At 52.7% G+C, this 20701-nt stretch overlaps 1 pseudogene and 1 gene segment (V, D, J or C); both read left to right on the top strand.

Moving 5' to 3' along the window:
* The first annotated feature begins 7095 nt into the window (after window positions 1-7095).
* On the top strand, window positions 7096-8503 carry LOC144273266 (immunoglobulin heavy variable 4-59-like). The segment is given in 3 exon segments: window positions 7096-7197; window positions 7293-7620; window positions 8398-8503. Coding segments are annotated over 3 exon segments (480 nt in total).
* Window positions 8504-19030: 10527 nt separating this feature from the next.
* On the top strand, window positions 19031-19713 carry LOC144273265 (immunoglobulin heavy variable 4-59 pseudogene; annotated as a pseudogene). Its single transcript, XR_013347742.1, has 2 exons — window positions 19031-19124; window positions 19220-19713. The product of XR_013347742.1 is annotated as an immunoglobulin heavy variable 4-59 pseudogene (transcript).
* The last annotated feature ends 988 nt before the right edge of the window (window positions 19714-20701 follow it).

The following is a 20701-nucleotide window of genomic DNA, read 5'->3' as shown; positions in this document are numbered from 1 at the left end:
GCTTTCGTTACAAGGTCGCATTTTTCCTCCCCCCACTGCGTGGCTACCCCCTCAACCCTCCCCCCTCCCCGTGGGTAACAGCGGGGAACATTTCTGTTCAGCCGCAGGCAAACAGCCCAGCAGGAATGGGCTCCTCTGAGTGTCCCCTGAAGAAAAGCACTCTATTTCAACCAGGTGACCATGAATTATATCTCAGTCTCCTGAGGATAACACAGAGAGATAAAAAACGGACGTTGTTTGAATGCCAGCAAACATACACTGCAATACTTTGTTCTATAAAGATTCCCGAGTACGTGCTACTGGCCTGGAGTGGTAAAGTGTCCTACCATAAAGGATGCAATAAGGCTGCCCTCCCCAGAAACCTTTTGCAAAGGCTTTGGGAGTACATCCAGGAGAACCGCGAATGCCAGGGCAAAGTAATCCTTTCACATGCTTGCTTTTAAACCATGTATAGTATTTTAAAAGGTACACTCACCAGAGGTCCCTTCTCCACCTGCTGGGTCCAGGAGGCAGCCTTGGGTGGGTTCAGGGGGTACTGGCTCCAGGTCCAGGGTGAGAAACAGTTCCTGGCTGTCGGGAAAACCGGTTTCTCCGCTTGCTTGCTGTGAGCTATCTACAACCTCATCATCATCATCATCATCTTCTTCGTCCCCAAAACCTGCTTCCGTATTGCCTCCATCTCCATTGATGGAGTCAAACAACATGGCTGGGGTAGTGGTGGCTGAACCCCCTAAAATGGCATGCAGCTCATCATAGAAGCGGCAAATATGGGGCTGTGACCTGGAGCGGCCGTTCGCCTCTCTGGTTTTCTGGTAGGCTTGCCTCAGCTCCTTCAGTTTCATGAGGCACTGCTTCGGGTCCCTGTTATGGCCTCTGTCCTTCATGCCCTGGGAGATTTTGACAAAGGTTTTGGCATTTCGAGAACTGGAACGGAGTTCTTATAGCACGGATTCCTCTCCCCAAACAGCGATCAGATCCCGTACCTCCCGTTCGGTCCATGCTGGAGCTCTTTTGCGATTCTGGGACTCCATCATGGTCACCTCTGCTGATGAGCTCTGCATGGTCAGCTGCAGCTTGCCACGCTGGCCAAACAGGAAATGAGATTCAAAAGTTCACGGTTCTTTTCCTGTCCACCTGGCCAGTGCATCTGAGTTGAGAGTGCTGTCCAGAGCGGTCATAATGGAGCACTCTGGGATAGCTCCCGGAGGCCAATACCATCGAATTGTGTCCACAGTACCCCAAATTCGAGCTGGCAAGGCCGATTTAAGCGCTAATCCACTTGTCAGGGGTGGAGTAAGGAAATCGATTTTAAGAGCCCTTTAAGTCGAAATAAAGGGCTTCATCGTGTGGACGGGTGCAGGTTTACATCGATTTAATGCTGCTAAATTCGACCTAAAGTCCTAGTGTAGACCAGGGCTAAGGGTTAACCAAGGAAATCACAGGCAAACCCCAACTCTGTATAAGAACGAATAGAATAGAATAGAATAGAATAGAATAGACCATCACCCTGCCTTACAACCTACGTTCATCTGCCTGCAGAGAGGAAATATGGAATACTGAAACGTTACCCTACTTCGGTTTCAGCAACTTTTCCTACTTTGCCATGAGGAGCTCTCAATCTAAATAGACAGAGGACAAGGAGAGGCACAGCCTGGAGAAATGACTTCCGATTCCGGTCACACAGCAGGACTAGTGAGAGACCCACCCATAGTAGCTACAGTCTTGAGTCCCAGTTGAGTGCCCCCAACCACGAGACTATGCAGCCTTTCCGATGTGTATTGACTGGCGATCTAGCCTCACAGAAGACAGCATGAAGCAGCACCCATAAACACACAGATATAGGGCAAGTGTTATTGCTCCCTCTAGATGACAGCAGTTACATACACAGACACATTGTTTACCAGTAACATGCATCAACAATGACACAAACACACGCACAAGGGGTCCATGCTCCTGGATATTTATTCCCTTACCTACTATACAACACATCTCTTCTACATACCCGTAGCGTTTTGTTATTATTATTTGCATAGATCTGGAAACGCTCTTTACCCCTATCCACAGCTGGAAGCCCTTCTCTGTCTTTCCCCCCATCCCACCCCCGTGACTGCAATTGCACACACAGAGAAGTCAGATGAATTACCCAGGAAGCATTGACAACAAAAGTATTTAAAAAAAACATTGGGACGGCAATGGAAAGGTCATTTTGGGGTGTGGAAATCACGTCTAGAAATTTTCCCTGCCTTGCCTGGGGTCAGGATCAGCCTCTTCCCCTTTAGACTTCGCATTCCCTCATCCTGGCATCATTAAATGAAATCTTTCCCTTGCAGCAGAGGCTGCAGCTCTGGGTGTGACCGGCATGGTGCGCTGCTTCCCAGAGGAATGGAATTCTACCATTGCCAAGATCTGGCCAGGAAAGTCCCGGGGGAAAAGAAGCAGAGAGTTGGTTGTACAGCAACCTGTGTGTGAAATTCTAACAATTTCCTCATGTCCTGTTACACCATTTCCAGCTCTGCAGGGTGTCAGGGAGAGTAATAATATTTTTACTGAAAGGACAGGAACAAAGCTTTTCAGACCCCTCTTTGGAAGATTAAATGCCCTTGTATAGCAATGTGATCTCAAAGGAACAACAACTTTATAACTACAATAAGAAACAGAATCACTCACAACTATGGTGAAGGGGACCAGTACAAGAACCTAATCTAGAACATAGGAACAGTCATGCTGGGTCAGATCATTAGTCTATCAAACCCAGTATCCTGTCTTCCAACAGTGGATAGTGCCAGATGCTTCAGAAGGAATGAAGAGAACAGGGCAATGTGTGTGGTGGTCCATACACTGTAGTCCAGTCCCAGCTTCTGACAGTCAGAGGCAATGGGAGCTGCAGAGTTGGCACTCAGGGCGGGGGCCAAGCGCGGAGACTTCCTGCCTCCCCTTTAGGGGCCACAGAGACGTGCTGCCCACTTCCCTGAGCAGCACAGGGCCAGGGCAGGTGGGAAGCCTGCCTTAGCCCTGCAGTGTTGCCAGACTTTTAACATGAAGGAGGTGCTGGGAGGGAGGGGGAGGAGTCGATCAGCGGGGCCCATGGACCACCTGGGGTACCCTCAGGGACACCCAGGGGTCTATGGATGCCAGTTTAAGAAATGCCGATATAGACCGTCCCTGACAGGTGTTTGTCTAACCTGCTCTTAAACATATCCAATGATGGAGATTCCATGACCTCCCTAGGCAATTTATTCCAGTGCTTAACCACCCTGACAGTTAGGAAGTTTTTCCTAACCTCCCACCTAAACTTCCCTTGCTGCAATTTAAGCCCATTGCTTCTTGTCCCATCCTCCAAGGTTAAGAAGAACAATTCGTCTCACTCCTCCGTGTTACAACCCTTTATGTACTTGAAAACTGTTATCATTTCCCCTCTGTCATCTCTTCTCCAAACTAAACAAACCCAATTTTTTTCAATCTTCCCTCATACTTCATGTTTTCTAGTCCTTTAATCATTTTTGTTGCTCTTCTCTGGACTTTCTCCAATTTGTCCACATCTTTCCTGAAATGTGGTGCCCAGCACTGGACACAATACTCCAGTTGAGGCCTAATCAGTGTGGAGTAGAGCAGAAGAATTACTTTTCATGTCTTGCTTACAATAATCCTGCTAATACATCCCAGAATGATGTTTGCTAATACATCCCAGAATGATGTTTCACGGACTAATATTTAGTTTGTGGTCCACTATGACCCCCAGATCCCTTTCCGTAGTACTCCTTCCTAGGCAGTCATTTCCTATTTTGTATGTGTGGAACAGATGGGTTCCTTCCTAAATGGAGTACTTTGCATTTGTCATTATTGAATTTCATCCTGTTTACTTCAGATAATTTCTCCAGTTTGTCCAGATCATTTGAATTTTAATCCTATCCTCCAAAGCACTTGCAACCCCTCCCAGACTGGTATCATCAACAGACTTTATAAATGTACTCTGTATGCCATTATCTAAATCATTGATGAAGATATTGAACAGAATCGGACCCAGAACCTATCCTGTGGGACCCCACTCATTATGCCCTTCCAGCATGACTGTGAACCACTGATAATTGCTCTCTGGGAACTGTTTTCCAACCAGTTTTGTACCCACCTTGCATTTCCCTAGTTTGTTAATGAGAAGGTCATTTGAGACAGTATCAAAAGCCTTACTAAAGTCAAGCTATACCATCTCTATCACTTCCCCCCATCCACAAGGCTTGTTATCATGTCAAAGAAAGCTATCAGGTTGGGTTGACACAATTTGTTCCTGACAAATCCATGCTGACTGTAACTTATCACCTTATTAAATTCTAGATGTTTGCAAATTGATTACTTAATTATTTGCTCCATTATCTTTCTGGGTACAGAAGTTAAGCTGACTGGTCTGTAATTCCCCGAGCTGTCCTTATTTCCCTTTTTATAGATGGACTCTATAATTGCCCTTTTCCAGTCTTCTGAAATCTCTCCCTTCTTCCATGACTTTTCAAAGATAATTGCTAATGGCTCAGATATCTCATCAGTCAGCTTCTTGAGTATTCTAGGATGCATTCCATCAGGCCCTGGTGACCTGTAGACATCTAATTTGTCTAAAGAATTTTTAACTTGTTCTTTTCCTATTTTATCCTCTGATCCTACCTCATTTTCACTGGCATTCGCTAGATTAGACGTCCAATCACCACCAACCTTCTAGGTGAAAATGGAAACACAGAAATCATTAAGCACCTCTGACATTTCCACATTTTCTGTTATTATTCTCTCCCCCCCCCCGCATTGAGTAATGGGCCTACCCTGTCCTTCATCTTCCTCTTGCTTCTAATGTATTCATAGAATGTTTTCTTGTTACCCTTTATATCTCTAGCTAATATGATCTCCTTTTGTGCCTTGGCCTTTCTAATTTTGTCCCTACATACTTGTTTTATTTGTTTATATTCATCCTTTGTAATTTTACCTAGTTTCCACTTTTTGTAGGACTCTTTCCTGATTTTTAGATAATTGAAGATCTCCTGGTTAAGCCTGGGTGGTCTCTTGCCATACTTCCTAGCTTTCCTACACAGTGGGATAGATTGCTCCTTTGCCCTTAATAATGTCTCTTTGAAAAAACTGCCAGTTGTCTTCAGTTGTTTTTTGCCTTAGACTTGTTTCCCATGGGATCTTACCTACCAACTCCCTGAGTTTGCTAAAGTCTGCCTTCTTGAAATCCATTGTCTTTATTGTGCTCTTCACCCTTCTACCATTCCTTAGAAGTATGAACTCTACCATTTCATGATCACTTTCACCCAAGCTGCCTTCCACTTTCAAATTCTCAACCAGTTCCTCCCTATTTGTCAAAATAAAATCTAGAAAAGCCTCTCCCCTAATACATGCACCCGCTCATTAACTCTACACACACAGAGAGAGAGAGAGAGAGAGAGATACATTCCCTGATCTGGAGAGTGTATAATCCCTTTCCAGATGGGAATACTGATTAACTCTCCAACCATGGTTTCTTTCCCTCTCCCTCTCCCGCTCCCTCCATCTCTCTGTCTTGGTACCTTAATGGCCACTACCACTAATACCACTCCCATGCTACCCGAGCACCTTACCGTCTGGAACACACTGATGCTCAGGACATTTCTAGGAGGCTAGTCAGTCCATATTGAGAACTCAGGCACGGAGATACTGTGATTATGTATTTTTTCTATATCAGGAAATTTTATGGCTTCCATCACGCTAGTATCTGAGCCTTAATCCTATCAATGTATTTCTCCTCACCGCATCCCTGTGAGGCAGGGGATGCTGTTATTCCATTTGACAGATGGGGACAACCAGACTAAGTGACTGGCTCAGGAAAAGGGAAGTGAGTCAAAACAAGAGCCTGAAATTGTGGCCTGCAATTCTCTCCTGTTTCCCAAGAGGGCAGCACAGTGAACACGAACCGTCAGTCGACCCAAAGAGGAGTTACCCGCGGGTTTAACAAAGTCACTGTGTCTGGACACAGGAGACAGGTGGAATGGGCTCTCTGAACCACCGAGGAACGCTAAGCGAGGACTGTAATATGGACCGGGTTTCCGCTGGGGGTTGGAGAGGACCGGACACATCATAGAAATGATCCATTATGCAGCCACCGCTTGCGGCGTCACAGTGAAGATTGCACCAGGGATTTGTTTCGAAGCCGAATAATGAATCCAGGCTAAAGTCCCCACGTAGTCAGTTCAGCTTCAAAACTGCTGTGTCAGTCCAGGCTTTGCAGTACAGCTCCTGGTGCCAATTAGAGCTTATTTCACCTAGAGACCCCCCCGCAGACACCCCAGCCCCCCACCCCAAACGACCCATCTCTAGCGCTGTAATGGAAGAACTCTGAGCTTCCTTAAAGTCACACATAATCTTCTGCCAAAGTATTGTTGGGGAATGGAAGATACTGGCCAAAACTCTCCAGAAACTGAGCCCCTTGTCCTCGGAAATATACGAGTGAGATTTGCAAAGATGCCTAGGGCATCCGGAGCAGAAGTTCCAGGTAATGTAAGTTAATAGAGACATCTAACAGCCTACCTAGCTGCGTACCTGTTCAGCCTACCAATAATCAACAATCAATAAACAGGCATGGTAATCAATAACTGTTGAGTTTGGGAAGTATCAGGACAAGGCGTTTGGGGCTTTGAAACAAGGAAGCGCGCCGCATCACTGGAGTCCCCGGGCCCAAAATTCGACTTCTTCAGCACCTCCTGCGTAAGGTTTACACGAGTCAATGAATTGACCCCAGAAACTGATAAGAGATACAGCAGTGCGGTGTGAGAGTTTAATTCACTATGGCTTTTTCTATGTTCCTCCTATGTAGCAATCGAGCAAAGAGTGTGTGTGTGTGTGTGTGTGTGTGTGTGTGTGTGTGTGTGTGTGTGTGTGTGTGTGTGTGTGTGTGTGTGTGTGCGTGTGTGTGTGACACGCTCTGTCCAGGGTGGGCACAGAGAGGCAGAGGGCCCCCCACCCTGTCCTTTTTATCAGCTCTCTCGCTCTCTCCTTCCTGGGGCGCTCCCACGTTATGCAAATCCCCGCTCCGGGCTCTGGGTTGAAGTAGCGGCCCCGGGGCGCTCAGACCCGCCGTGTCCCCCAGGCGCTGAGCTGCCCCTTGCGAGCGCTTTGTTGTCCCCGCCTAGCGCACAATGAACTCTCTGCTCTTCCCCCTGCTCCTCCTGGCTCTGGCCCCGGGTGAGTGGCTGCGGGAGGCTGCGGGAGGCCGCGCTGATTTGGGGCGGGGGGGAGAGAAGGTGGGTTTGAATCTGACCGATCCCTGCTTTTCCCAGGTGTCCTGTCCCAGCTCCGGCTCCAGGAGTCCGGCCCGGGGGTGGTGAAGCCCGGAGAGACCCTCACACTCACCTGCACCGTCACCGGGGGCACCGTCACCAGCAGCTACTACTGGAGCTGGGTACGGCAGGCTCCGGGCCGAGGGCTCGAGTGGATGGGATACTGGAGCGGGAGCACAGGCTACAACCCGTCTCTCCAAGGCCGAATCACCATCACCGTGGATTCTTCCAACACCAAGTATTATCTGCGGCTGGGCTCGCTGACATCTGCAGACACCGGCACCTATTACTGCGCCAGACACAGTGACCCAGAGCACAGCAGGGACCCGTACAAAAAGGGGAAGCGGATTCAAAGCAGAGCAGAGAGGCCAGTTCAGCAGGGAGTGCTGAGTGCAGACCCGTCCCCTGCACACACAGGGACCCTGGCAGGTTTCAGTCCCTCCGGCAGGGAGCAGCAGGAACACACCCACCCACCAACACACAGAAGATGTGTGAATGTGAAACCCCTGCTTAGAAATCACTATTCCCCGGGCCTTTCAGGCACCCGAAAAGAAGACATTTCTCCCAGCTTCTCCAGAAAAGACGCGCACACAGTGAGCTCACTATGGAAAACATACAGACAGTTGAATGTACCCAGTTTCTCCGGACACGCCTCGCCTTTGAGCTGCCAGAGAAATCATGGCAAACGCACGGACAAAACACAGGTGTTTCCTCCCTTTCCAACGGCTGTCGGAGCGGGCAGGGGAAAGATTCACGGAATTCAGAGCCACAGAATAATCGCACCGCGTGTCCGTTCCCCGTGTGTGTGTCACGGTGCGTGGCAGGTGTGCACCGGGAAGGCCACGGTCTTTGCCTTGGGAAGAGAGTGACGGGCGCGCGCACAGACACACGCGCGCCCGCGGGGCTGCCCCGTGTGAAAGGCGCCGCAGGCGAAGGTGCCGCGTCCTCCCCAGCGTGGGCAGCAGCCGCTGCCCCGAGTCCCGCCAGCACCGCCCTTGGTGTGCACAGCCCGGAAGCCGCTCCGGCTCCCCACACCCCACTCCCGCCCCTTCCCTACAGCCGCTGGTCAGTCTCCGGGGCGGAACCAGCCTTCCTCTCCCTGCAGCGGCGGTTCCGTCCTCATCCGGCCCTCCCGGGAGAGACCCACAGCTCGGGACATCTCCTGGGCATGGTCTGGATCCATGGCAGGTGCCCTGCGCGTGCTGGAGTAGCCCGTGCTCCAAGGGAGAGACACGCACTGATTTCCCGGGGCTTTCCCCCTCACACGTCGGGGGGGAGTGTCTGACTCTCCGATCCACCCGAGAGCGCTCCCGGTCCCTCCTCTCAATATTTTATCCCTGCTGGATAAATCCGCATCTACATCCCTGGGTAACTGGGGTCTCCAGTCCAGTGCCCTGCCCTCTGCACCCTCCTTCCTACCCTCGCAGCCACCTCCTGTCATTCCATGTGCGCTGAGCTGAGCGCCCGGTCTCTCTGGGGGGTAAAGGGGACCCCTGTCCCCGAGGGGACATCGCCATGTGTGAGGATGTGACGCAGCAGGGAGGGGGGAGTGCTGGCCTGGGAATGTGCCCTGGGGATGGGAGACCTGAGAGCCTGTCACCTGAGCCAGGAGGGGGAGGGGGAGGTAACACCTCTGCCCAGGAATGTGAAGACAGGCTGCAGGAGGGACCCTGCTGGGGGGGTTTAGTTTCAGTTTGGGGCTGGGTGGAGGAACACAGGAAACCCCAGGGCTGGGGTCGAAGCTCCCTGCTCCCCCAGAAGGACTTGACTGAGGGGTCCTGGTTGTACCCACAAGCTCTGTTTTCGACTGTGTTCCTGTTGTCCAAAAAACCTTCTGTTTTACTGGCTGGCTGAGAGTCTCAGTGGATCCCAGGAAGAGGGGTGCAGGGCCTGGACTCCCCCACACTCCGTGACAACTAGTGGCAGAGGTGGGATTTACTGCACCCCGTGAACGGAACTTCCTGCAGTAAGTGACTGGGGAACAGTAAAATGAAGGGGGATTGATGCGGACCAGGTGTGCTGAAGATTCAGAGAGAGATGGTTTCAGGGGGCGGTTAACCCCTGGGAGTGTGTGACCAGAGAGAAGGTCTTTTGCAGTAACAGGGTCCCTCGGGGGATTGCATTGAGCGGTCCCAGGGGTGGAGGAGTCTGCAGCTCGACCCTGGCAAAGAGGTGGTGACCTCAAGGACTGGCATACGAGGGGTTTTTCCTGGAAACCGTAGAAAGCTGCCCGGCCTGCGAGTGGCCAGCAGGGAGATGTACGCTAAATGCCTTAAGAGTGACCTGGTGGAGCTGTGCAGGCAGAGGGGGCTGTGCATTGGGAGCTCCACCAAGGAACAGCTGATTGCCCAGTTGGAGGAGCGGGATCGCTTGGATGACCCAATCCCTGTCCCTGAGGGAAGCCGCCCGGTGGACGCAGCGTGGGCCCTGGGGCCTGACCGGGCTGGGAGGGGTCAGACTGCTGCCAAGGACATCCTGAGACCCTTCCTACCTATGCCTGGGGGAGGGGTTGAGGGAAGCCCAGTGAATACTGAGGGTACCCTGACCCTGGCATCCACAGGGGATCCTCCCGGCGGAGCTCCCCATCCCTGGAGTGGAGGCGGCTGGAATGGGAGAGGGAGATGAAAATGAGGGAGCTGGAGGATCATGAAAAACAACATCAACATGAACATCAGGAGAAGGAGAAACAAAGACAGCATGAACTGGAGCTGGCCAGGCTGAGGAGCAGTGGGGCCCTGGCTGCGGTGAGTGAGGGGGGACCCAAGACTGCAAGGAGCTTTGATAAGTGGTTCCTGGCCCAGCGGAAGGAGGGGGAGGACATAGATAGCTTCCTGACGGCCTTTGAGAATGCCTGCGAGATGCACAGGGTTGACCCTGCAGACAGGCTCCAGTTTCTCACCCCCTTACTGGACCCCAAAGCCGTGGAGGTGTACAGCCGAATAAAAGGGCCAGAGGCAGGGGACTACGAACTGTTCAAACATGCCCTGCTCCGTGAGTTTGGGCTGACCCCCGAGATGTACCGGAGAAGGTTCCGGAGTCAGCATAAAACGCCTGAGGTCAACTACCTACAACTGGTCAACTGGATGCAGGAATATGCCCGCAAGTGGACAGCTGGGGCCCAAGCTAAAGAGGACCTGCTTGACCTAATCGTACTGGAGCAACTGTATGAACAGTGCCCTTCCGACCTGAGGCTGTGGTTGGTGGACAAAAAGCTCGAGAACCGCCAGCACGCAGGGCAGCTGGCCGACAAGTTTGTGAACAGTCGGTCGGGGGGTAGCAGGGAGGAGTCCCAAAAGAACAGCCCCCCCCCCCCCATGCAGAGAGAGAGTCACCATGGGACCTCCCAGTGGGGAAATAGGGAGAACCCCCTCCCAAGGGGAACGCCTGGCGTCGGGCCCCTCCGACCTGCTCTAGGGGACCAACATGACCTGAGCTGCTATCACTGTGGCCAGAGAGGCCACGTACGGACCCAGTGCCCCAGGCTCAGGGACAGACTGAGCAGACCCAACCTACCCAGGGTTAACTGGGTAGGGACCCAGCTGGACGAGGGGCAGACGACCCAGGCAAGGGGTGCTGCCAGTTTACCACCTGCCCAGGAGGGAAGAGTACCCCCGGCCAGCCCCGCCAGAGGGCTGGATGCTCTGGACTCAGGGTGCTCGGTTTACAGGGTGGGCGCGGAGTTGTCCCTCCGGAGAGAGTGCCTTGTTCCCCTGGAGGTGGATGGGAGGAAGGTCAATGGATACTGGGATAGCGGAGGTGACGCTGGCCCAGCCCGAGGTGGTGGCCCCAGATCAGGTGGTGCCCACCTACCTTACCCTGACAGGGGTGGGCGGGACCCCATTTAAGGTGCCCGTGGCAAGGGTACACCTGAAATGGGGGGCCAAGGAGGGCCCCAAGGATGTGAGGGTACACCACCATTTGCCCACTGAGGTTTTGATGGGGGGAGACCTAGAGGACTGGCCAAGCAACCCCCAGACCGCCCTGATTGTGACCCGTAGCCAGAGCCGGCGAGGGGCACTGCACCCTGACCTTGGAGAGGGTACCACACCAAAGGCGCAGGACCCTACCCTGGTGGGGAGGGAGCGCCAAGGGGCACGGCTCTGAGAGGCTGTGGCCTCAGACCTGGCCACTGAGGGGGAACCGGGCCCCATCCCTTCCCCAGCCGCTGAGTTCCAGGCCGAGTTGAGGAAAGATCCCTCCTTGCGGAAGCTCAGGGACCTGGCCGACCTCAGTGTGGGACGGACCATGAGGAGAGGCTGCCAGGAGAGGTTCCTGTGGGAGAAGGGGTTCCTGTACCGAGAATGGGCTCCCCCAGGGGAAGCAGAGTCCTGTGGGATCAGGAGGCAGCTGGTGGTCCCCCAGAAGTATCGCCGCAAGCTACTGTACCTGGCCCATGACATCCCCCTCACAGGGCACCAGGGAATCCGGTGCACCCGGCAGAGGTTGCTACAGAACTTTTACTGGCCCGGGGTCTTTACCACCGTCCGGCAGTATTGCCGATCCTGTGACCCCTGTCAGAGAGTGGGGAAGGCCCGGGACAAGGGGAAAGCGGCTTTGAGACCTTTGCCCATCACAGAGGAGCCTTTCCAGAAGGTGGCCATGGACATCGTGGGGCCTCTCAGCAAGACGACCCGGTCGGGGAAGAAATACATTCTGGTGGTGGTAGATTTTGCCACCCGCTACCCCGAGGCAGCGCCCTTAGCTTCCATTGAAGCAGACACCATGGCCGATGCGCTCCTGACCATTTTCAGCCGAGTGGGGTTCCCCAAGGAAGTTTTGGCAGACCAAGGCTCCAACTTCATGTCAGCCCTGCTCCGGTGCTTGTGGGAGAAATGTGGGGTCCGGCACTACTGGGCCTCAGCTTATCACCCCCAGTCCAATGGGCTGGTGGAGAGGTTCAATGGGACGCTAAAGATGATGCTGAAAATCTTTATGAACCAGCACCCACAGGATTGGGACAAGTACTTACCTCACCTGCTGTTCGCGTACAGGGAGGTGCCCCAGGAGTCTACCGGATTTTCACCTTTCAAACTGTTATATGGAAGGAGGGTGAGGGGCCCCCTGGACCTGATGAGAGACGAGTGGGAAGGGAAGGCCACTCCCGATGGAGAGTCAGTGGTGGAGTATGTCCTGATCTTCCGAGAGAGACTGGCTGAACTCATGGGCCTGGCCAGGGAGAATCTGGCCAGAGCCCAGAGGAAGCAGAAGGTCTAGTTTGACCGCACGGCCCGGGCCCGCGCCTACGCCACCGGGGATCAGGTGATGGTTCTCATCCCTGTGAGAAAGAACAAACTACAGGCTGCCTGGGAGGGCCCTTTCAAGGTTGTCAAGCAGCTCAGTGAGGTAAACTATGTGGTGGAGCTGTCGAACCAGGCGCACCACCGCCGGGCGTACCATGTGAATATGATGAAGCCATATTATGCCAGGGGGAATGTGGTGTTGGCCGTGTGTGGACATTGGGAGGAGCAGGGAGATGACCCTTTAGTAGATCTATTCCCTGGGACCCTGGAAACAATTCCCCTCTCAGATCAGCTAACCCCTGCCCAGCAAGCTGAGGTCAGTGGGGTGCTGTGTCCGTAGTGACAGCTGTTTTCTAACCAACCTAGATGCACTAATCTGACTGTCCACTGGGTGCAGACAGGGTCGCACCCACCGATAAGATGCTCCCCCTTCCAAGTCACAGGGAAAACTGCTCAGGACCTGGAAAGAGAGGTCCAGGACATGCTGGCTTTGGGGGTGATCCAGCAATCTGCCAGCCCTTGGGCCTCGCCGGTTGTGCTGGTCCCCAAAAAGGACAGGTCGGTCCGGTTCTGTGTGGACTATCAGAAGCTCAGTGCCATCACTGTATCTGATGCCTACCCCATGCCCAGGCCGGACGAGCTCCTAGACAAGCTGGGAGGAGCTCGATACCTTACCACCATGGACCTTACAAGGGCTACTGGCAAGTGCCGCTGGATGCAGATGCCCAGCTGAAATCAGCCTTTTTCACCCCTCTGGGGCTCTATGAGTTCCTGACCCTGCCTTTCGGCCTCAAGGGAGTACCAGCCACCTTCCAGCACCTGGTGGACCAGCTACTGAGGGGGAAGGAGAGTTTTGCCGTGACGTATATTGATGGCATCTGTGTCTTTAGCCAGACCTGGGAGGACCATGTGTCCCAGTTTAAACAAGTGCTGGACCGACTCCAGGGGGCTGGGCTGACTGTAAAAGCGGAGAAGTGCAAGGTGGGGATGGCTGAAGTATCTTACCTGGGCCATCGGGTGAGGAGCGGCCGCCTAAAGCCGGAACCAGCCAAGGTGGAGGTGATCAGAGACTGGCCCGCTCCCCACACCAAAAAGCAGGTCCAAGCCTTTATTGGGATGGCAGGATACTACCGAAGATGTGTGCCCCACTTTACCACCATAGCCACCCCCATCACTGAGCTATGCAAGAAGGGGAAGCCAGACAAGGTGGTCTGGACCGAGCAGTGCCAGGAGGCTTTCCGGGCGCTGAAGGAGGCTCTGGTCAGTGGCCCAGTTCTGGCAAACCCAGACTTTGACAAGCCCTTTGTGGTGTTCACTGACGCCTCAGACACGGGACTGGGGGCAGTGTTAATGCAGGAGGATGAAAAGGGGGAGAGACACCCCATCGTGTACCTGAGCAAGAAGTTGCTACCCCGGGAGCAACACTATGCAGCCATCGAGAAGGAGTGCCTGGCCATGGTGTGGGCCCTCAAGAAACTAGAGCCCTATCTCTTCGGGCGACACTTCACCGTCTACACCAACCACTCTCCCCTGACCTGGCTGCACCAGATGAAAGGAGCCAAGGCCAAACGCCTGAGATGGAGCCTGCTCCTGCAGGATTACGACATGGACGTGGTCCATGTGAGGGAAGTGCCAACCTGATAGTGGACAAGCTGTCCCGGAGAGGGGGCCCCGAACTTCCCCAGGTCACAGATCAGAGTGACCCCGCTCCGTTCAGTCTCGAAGGGGGGAGAGATGTGACGATGTGACTCAGCAGGGAGGGGGGAGTGTTGACCTGGGAATGTGCTCTGGGGATGGGAGACCTGAGAGCCTGTCACCTGAGCCAGGAGGGGGAGGGGGAGGTAACACCTCTGCCCAGGAATGTGAACAGAGGCTGCAGGAGAGAGCCTGCGGGGGGGGGGGGCGGGGCGAGGGGGGCGGTTAGTTTTGAGTTTGGGGCTGGGTGGAGGAACGCAGGGAACCCCAGGGCTGGGGTCGAAGCTCCCTGCTCCCCCAGAAGGACTTACTGAGGGGTCCTGGGTGTACCCACAAGCTCTGTTTTGGACTGTGTTCCTATTGTCCAATAAACCTTCTGTTTTACTGGCTGGCTGAGAGTTTCAATGAATCCCAGGAAGAGGGGTGCAGGGCCTGGACTCCCCCACACTCCGTGACAGCAGGGAACCCCAAGGCTGGGGTCTAAGCTCCCTGTCCCCCAGAAGGACTTGACTGAGGGGTCCTGGTTGTACCCACAAGCTCTGTTTCAGATTGTGTTCCTATTGTCCAATAAACCTTCCATTTTGCTGGCGGGCTGAGAGTCATGGTGAATCCCAGGAAGAGGGGTGCAGGGCCCTGACTTCCCCACACTCCATGACACCGGGTTAGAGCTGTTAAAGATCCAGGCCTCCATTTAGACAACAGAACTGAGCTCAGTGTGTGGGTGCTGGGCTGCTGGGAAAATCTGACCCTAAAAGTCACACAGGCAGCTGCTACGTGCTGAGAAATTGCTACCCTCTGGCCCTTATTCAGGTGGCTAAATGGGAGCAGAGACTTCGGTAGATCTGGCCCCCAGTGTGGGTACTGAACCTTGGAACATCAGCCCTGGGATCTTCAGTGAATGTGGTTCCTTCAGTGGGTTAGAAGGTGGAGAACATAGGATCTCTCTCATGCTCAGGTGCAGGATCTCCCTGGTGAGTGGAGCAGACTGTGCCATGCAAAGGCTGAGTCTTCACTCAGTTACATACAGCGGGCTAGGACAGATCCAGGCCTATTTACCTAGAATCCTGGGACAGGGAAGTGGGACAAAACCTCAAGCGCCCCAGTGATGTGTAATACCGGGTAGCCAGCAATTCTGCCCAATCCACGGAGAGGGCAGCACAGTGAATATGAGCCAGTCCATCAAAAGAACCAAAAGACGTGTTACTAGGGGGTTTAAGTAAAGTCACTGTGTCTGGATACAGGAGACAGGTGGAATGGGCTTTCTGACCCACCAAGGAACGAGAACTGCAGAGTGTAAAGCGGATCAGGGTTCCCTTGTGGGTTGGAAAGGACCCGAGACATCACAGTCATGCTGAGTTATTCAGCCAGCACTCCTGGCTTCCACAGTTACGGTTGCACCATGGATGCTGTCTGAAGCAGAATAATAAATCCAGGCTAAGATCGCTGTATAGAGTCAGATGAGCTTCAAAATGGATGTGTCAGTTCAGATAACAGAGTAGAGATTGTGGGGCCAATTTGAAGTTATGTCACCCAGCTATTTCCAAGATACACCCCTGCCCTGCTCCTCTGGATGACCCACTCTAAACTTCCCCAGAGAGAGAGAGAGAGAGAGAGAGACCAAAACCCAACCTGGTCCATTTCCCTCTAGTGTATCTGTCACTGCAATCACAGCCCTTGTTCTGACGCAGCCCAGATAATACTAGATAATCTAGACAATACTTAGTCCTGCCTCGACTGCAGGGGACAGGAGTAGATGACCTCTCCAGGTCCCTTCCAGTCCTACGATTCTCTCATTCTACGACTCACACCCATTTCCCTCCCCCCTCAATAAAGCTGTTTGTCAGTCTCTGGGGCAGAAACCAGCCTTCCTCTCCCTGCAGCTGCGGTTCCTTCTTCATCTGACACCCCCCGGAGAGACTCCCACCTCTTGATATCTCCTGGGCATTGTCTGTATCGATGGCTTACACACCCGGCACATTAGGAGTACCCCTGCTTCAAGGGAGAGACACGCATTGATTTCAATGGGCTTTCACCCTCAGACACGATGGGAAAGCGTGAATCTCCTCTCCCATCCACTAAACAGGATTCCCTGCAGAATGATCCCTCCCCTGGTAGTTTATCCCCAATGAGTGAACCTGTATGCAAATCCCTGACCCAGCGGTTGCTCCTGGGTCCCAGACCAGTGCCCTGTTCTCTGCATCCACCTTCCTACCCTCACAGCAGCCATGTCCTGCCATGTGGGCTGAGCTGAGTGCACCGTCTGTCTGGGGTGTAAAGGAGACACCTGTTCCTGAGGGGACATAGCCATGTACTGAGCAATCACCCTTGTCATCTCTTATAGCCACCCTGGGGAACTCGCATGCAAATCCCTGCCCCAGGGGGTTCCTGTTTAAATCCAAACCCCTGGTTCTAGGAACCTCAGTTTCTCCCCAGACACAGAAGTGCCCGGTTCAGCCCGCTGGGGAGTTTTCCTCCTTCTTTGAAAGCGAGAATGAAATCTCTATTGCTTTTCCTTTCCCTATTCTCCACCCTCGTCTGTAAGTCTCTCTGGGGAAGTGGGGGAATTAGGGACACACACATATACATATTCAGTGACTAAATTATATCTGGATTTCTTTCCCTTTTCCCAGCTGTCCTCTCCCAGGTGCAGCTGCGACAGTCCGGTTCTGCGATGCTGAAGCCCGGAGAGACCCTGACACTGACATGCACCATCTCGGGTCCATCCAGTGACACCCTCTCCAGTTCTTGCTGCTGGTGGACCTGGATCCGGCAGGAAGCCGGGAAAGGGCTGGAATGGATGGGAGATGTATCCAAAGAAGGGACAACACACTATGCCCAGTCTCTCCAAAGCCGAGTCACCATCTCTGCAGAGCCTGCCAAGAACCAGTTCTCCCTGCAGCTCCGCTCCCTGGCAGCTGCAGACACCGCCAAGTATTACTGTGTTAGGAGACGCACAGTGACACAGAGCAAAGCGGGGAGTGGCCCAGAAAGGGGAAGCGGGCTCTGAAGAGTGCAGAAATGCCAGTTTAACAGGGAGTGTTGCTGACACATATGCACACATGTTCAGAGAGAGAGAATCGGGTAGGAACACCTTACCTACAGAACATATTAAATATGAGAAATAAGGGAATTTCTCTCTATGCTATCCCCTACCCAGAACTAATGTCTGCTTCATGCCCCACAATATAAAGCGTTACCAATCTACTATGCTGCACAAATACAATCAAAATCTGCATATACCGACCTGTCACAGGAACTACATCAAACATGGACATAAAATCTCCATCAACAAGGGCACTACTTTCCCGTTAAATACATCCAGGAAACTGGCAATCAGTCTCATTCTCATTGCACAAGAGAAGCTCCTTCCCATTTACACATTCATTCCTGTTTGCCTAGAATATAGGAAAAGGGAAGTGAGTCAAAACACCAAGCGCCCGAAATTGTGGCCTGCAATTCTCTCCTGTTCCCCGAGAGGGCAGCACAGTGACCTTGAACCAGCCCATCAATAGAACCAAAGACGTGTCTCCAGCGGGTTTAAAGAAGTCACTGTGTCTGGACACAGGAGACAGGTGGAATGGGCTCTCTGAACCGCCAAGGAACCAGAAGCGAGGACTGTAATATGGACCGGGTTTCCGTTGGGGGTTGGAGAGGACCGGAAACGTCATAGAAATGAAAAATGAAAAGGAGGACTTGTGGCACCTTAGAGACTAAGAAATTTATTTGAGCATAAGCTTTCCTGAGTTACCGCTCACATCCGATGAAGTGACCTGTAGCTCACGAAAGCTCATGCTCAAATAAATTGGTTAGTCTCTGAGCTGCCACAAGTCCTCCTGTTCTTTTTGCGAATACAGACGAACAGGGCTGCTCCTCTGAAACCTGCCATAGAAATGATCCATTATTCAGCCTCCACTAGCGGCGTCACAGTGAAGTTTGCACCAGGGATTTGTTTCGAAGCCGAATAACGAATCCAGGCTAAAGTTCCCATGTAGTCAGTTCAGTTTCAAAACTGCTGTGTCCGTCCAGGGGCTGGGGTACAGATCGTGGTGCCAATTCGAGCTTATTTCACCGAGTGGCCCCCGGCAGACACCCCAGACCCTCATCCAAAATGACCCGTCTCCAGCGCTGTAATGAAAGATCTCTGAGCCTATTTAAAGTCGCACAAAAACTTCTGCCAACCTGCTGTTATGGAAGAGAAGAGCCTCCAGACACTGAGCTCCTTGTCCTTGGAAATATAGGGGTGAGATTTGCAAAGATGTCTAGGGGATCCGGACCGCAAGTTCCCCTTAATAATGTAATAGAGCCAGCTAACCGCCTACCTAGCTGCCTACCTGTCCACCCAATCAATAACCAATAAGCAGACATCGATAATCAATAACTGTTGAGTTTGGGAAGCATCAGGACAAGGCGTTTGGGGCTTTGAAACAAGGAAGCGCGCCGCATCACCGGAGTCCCCGGGCCCAAAATTCGACTTCTTCAGCACCTCCTGCGTAAGGTTTACACGAGTCAATGAATTGACCCCAGAAACTGATGAGAAATACAGCAGTGCGGTGTGAGAGTTTAATTCACTATGGCTTTTTCTATGTTCCTCCTCTGCAGCAATCGAGCAAAGCATTTGTGCGTGTGTGTGACACGCTCTGTCCAGGGTGGGCACAGAGAGGCAGAGGGCCCCCCACCCTGTCCTTTTTATCAGCTCTCTCGCTCTCTCCTTCCTGGGGCGCTCCCACGTTATGCAAATCCCCGCTCCGGGCTCTGGGTTGAAGTAGCAGCCCCGGGGCGCTCAGACCCGCCGTGTCCCCCAGGCGCTGAGCTGCCCCTTGCGAGCGCTTTGTTGTCCCCGCCTAGCGCACAATGAACTCTCTGCTCCTCCCCCTGCTCCTCCTGGCTCTGGCCCCGGGTGAGTGGCTGCGGGAGGCTGCGGGAGGCCGCGCTGATTTGGGGCGGGGGGGAGAGAAGGTGGGTTTGAATCTGACCGATCCCTGCTTTTCCCAGGTGTCCTGTCCCAGCTCCGGCTCCAGGAGTCCGGCCCCGGGGTGGTGAAGCCCGGAGAGACCCTCACACTCACCTGCACCGTCACCGGGGGCACCGTCACCAGCAGCTACTGGTGGAACTGGGTACGGCAGGCTCCGGGCCAAGGGCTCGAGTGGATGGGATACTGGACCGGGAGCACAAGCTACAACCCGTCTCTCCAAGGCCGAATCACCATCACCGTGGATTCTTCCAACACCAAGTATTATCTGCGGCTGGGCTCGCTGACAGCTGCAGACACCGGCACCTATTACTGCGCCAGACACAGTGACCCGGAGCACAGCAGGGACCCGTACAAAAAGGGGAAGCGGATTCAAAGCAGAGCAGAGAGGCCAGTTCAGCAGGGAGTGCTGAGTGCAGACCCGTCCCCTGCACACACACGGACCCTGGCAGGTTTCAGTCCCTCCGGCAGCAGATATATGAAACAGAAGATATTTGAATGTGAACACTGTGCTTAAAAATAGCTGTCTCCCAGGACATAGAATCCTAGGACTGGAAGGGACCTGGAGAGGTCATCTAGTCCAGTCCCCTGCACTCATGGCAGGACTAAGTATTATCTAGACCATCGCTGACAGGCGTTTGTCTAACCTGATCTTAAAAATCTCTAATTATAGAGATTCCACAACCTCCTTAGGCACAAGACTTCCCTTGCACAAACTCTCTGGGCCAGATTTTCAAAGTTAGGCACCTAAAGTTGCTGATAGGCCCTGGTGGGGTTTGCACAAGCACCTGAGAAGTTTAGCTCAGGCAGGGCCACGTATTTTAAAGATATTTAGCTGCTGAAGATGTAAGAGAGTTGCCTGACTCCCACTGATTTCAGTGAGTTGTTGACACCTAGGTCCTTTTGAAAATCCCAATAGCTGCCTATCTGGATGCTTAGGAACCTAAATACCTTTGAAAATCCGGCTTCTGTGCCTCAGTTTCCCATCTGTGTAATGGGGATAATGACACTTCCTTACTTCACAGGAGAGTTCTGAGCACAAAACACACTGAAGATTGTGAGGGGCTCAGCCACTATGGTAATTAGGGCATATCAATGACTGAAATGGATACTGAAAATTTTCCTGTCAGAGCTTTTCTGCGATGGAATATTAGTTATTCAGCTAAACTATTTTTTCCACAAAAATAACTATTTTGGGTATTTGGCTGAAAAATATTATGTTTTTTTGGCCAAAAAAACCCATCAATTTAGTTGCTGGTAATTGAATTGTTTTACTTTCCAGGATTTCTCCTCCCCCCCCCCTTTCTTTCTTTTTTAATTCTTGAAGAAAAGTCTCAGTTTTCAGCCAGGGGTGGCGGGGGACACACAACACATTTCCCACCCAGCTCTACAGGGATAGGACCCCTTCTTCATCTGGTCCAATCCTGCTGTCAATGAAAACCAGATTCTGCTCTCCTTTACACTGGTAATAATCCAGCATAGCATCCTTGATATCTGTGGGGTTA

Source organism: Eretmochelys imbricata, chromosome 13 (genome assembly GCF_965152235.1).
Source record: "Eretmochelys imbricata isolate rEreImb1 chromosome 13, rEreImb1.hap1, whole genome shotgun sequence".
NCBI classification, from domain to species: domain Eukaryota; kingdom Metazoa; phylum Chordata; order Testudines; family Cheloniidae; genus Eretmochelys; species Eretmochelys imbricata.
This window is presented reverse-complemented; position numbering and strand designations above follow the sequence as displayed.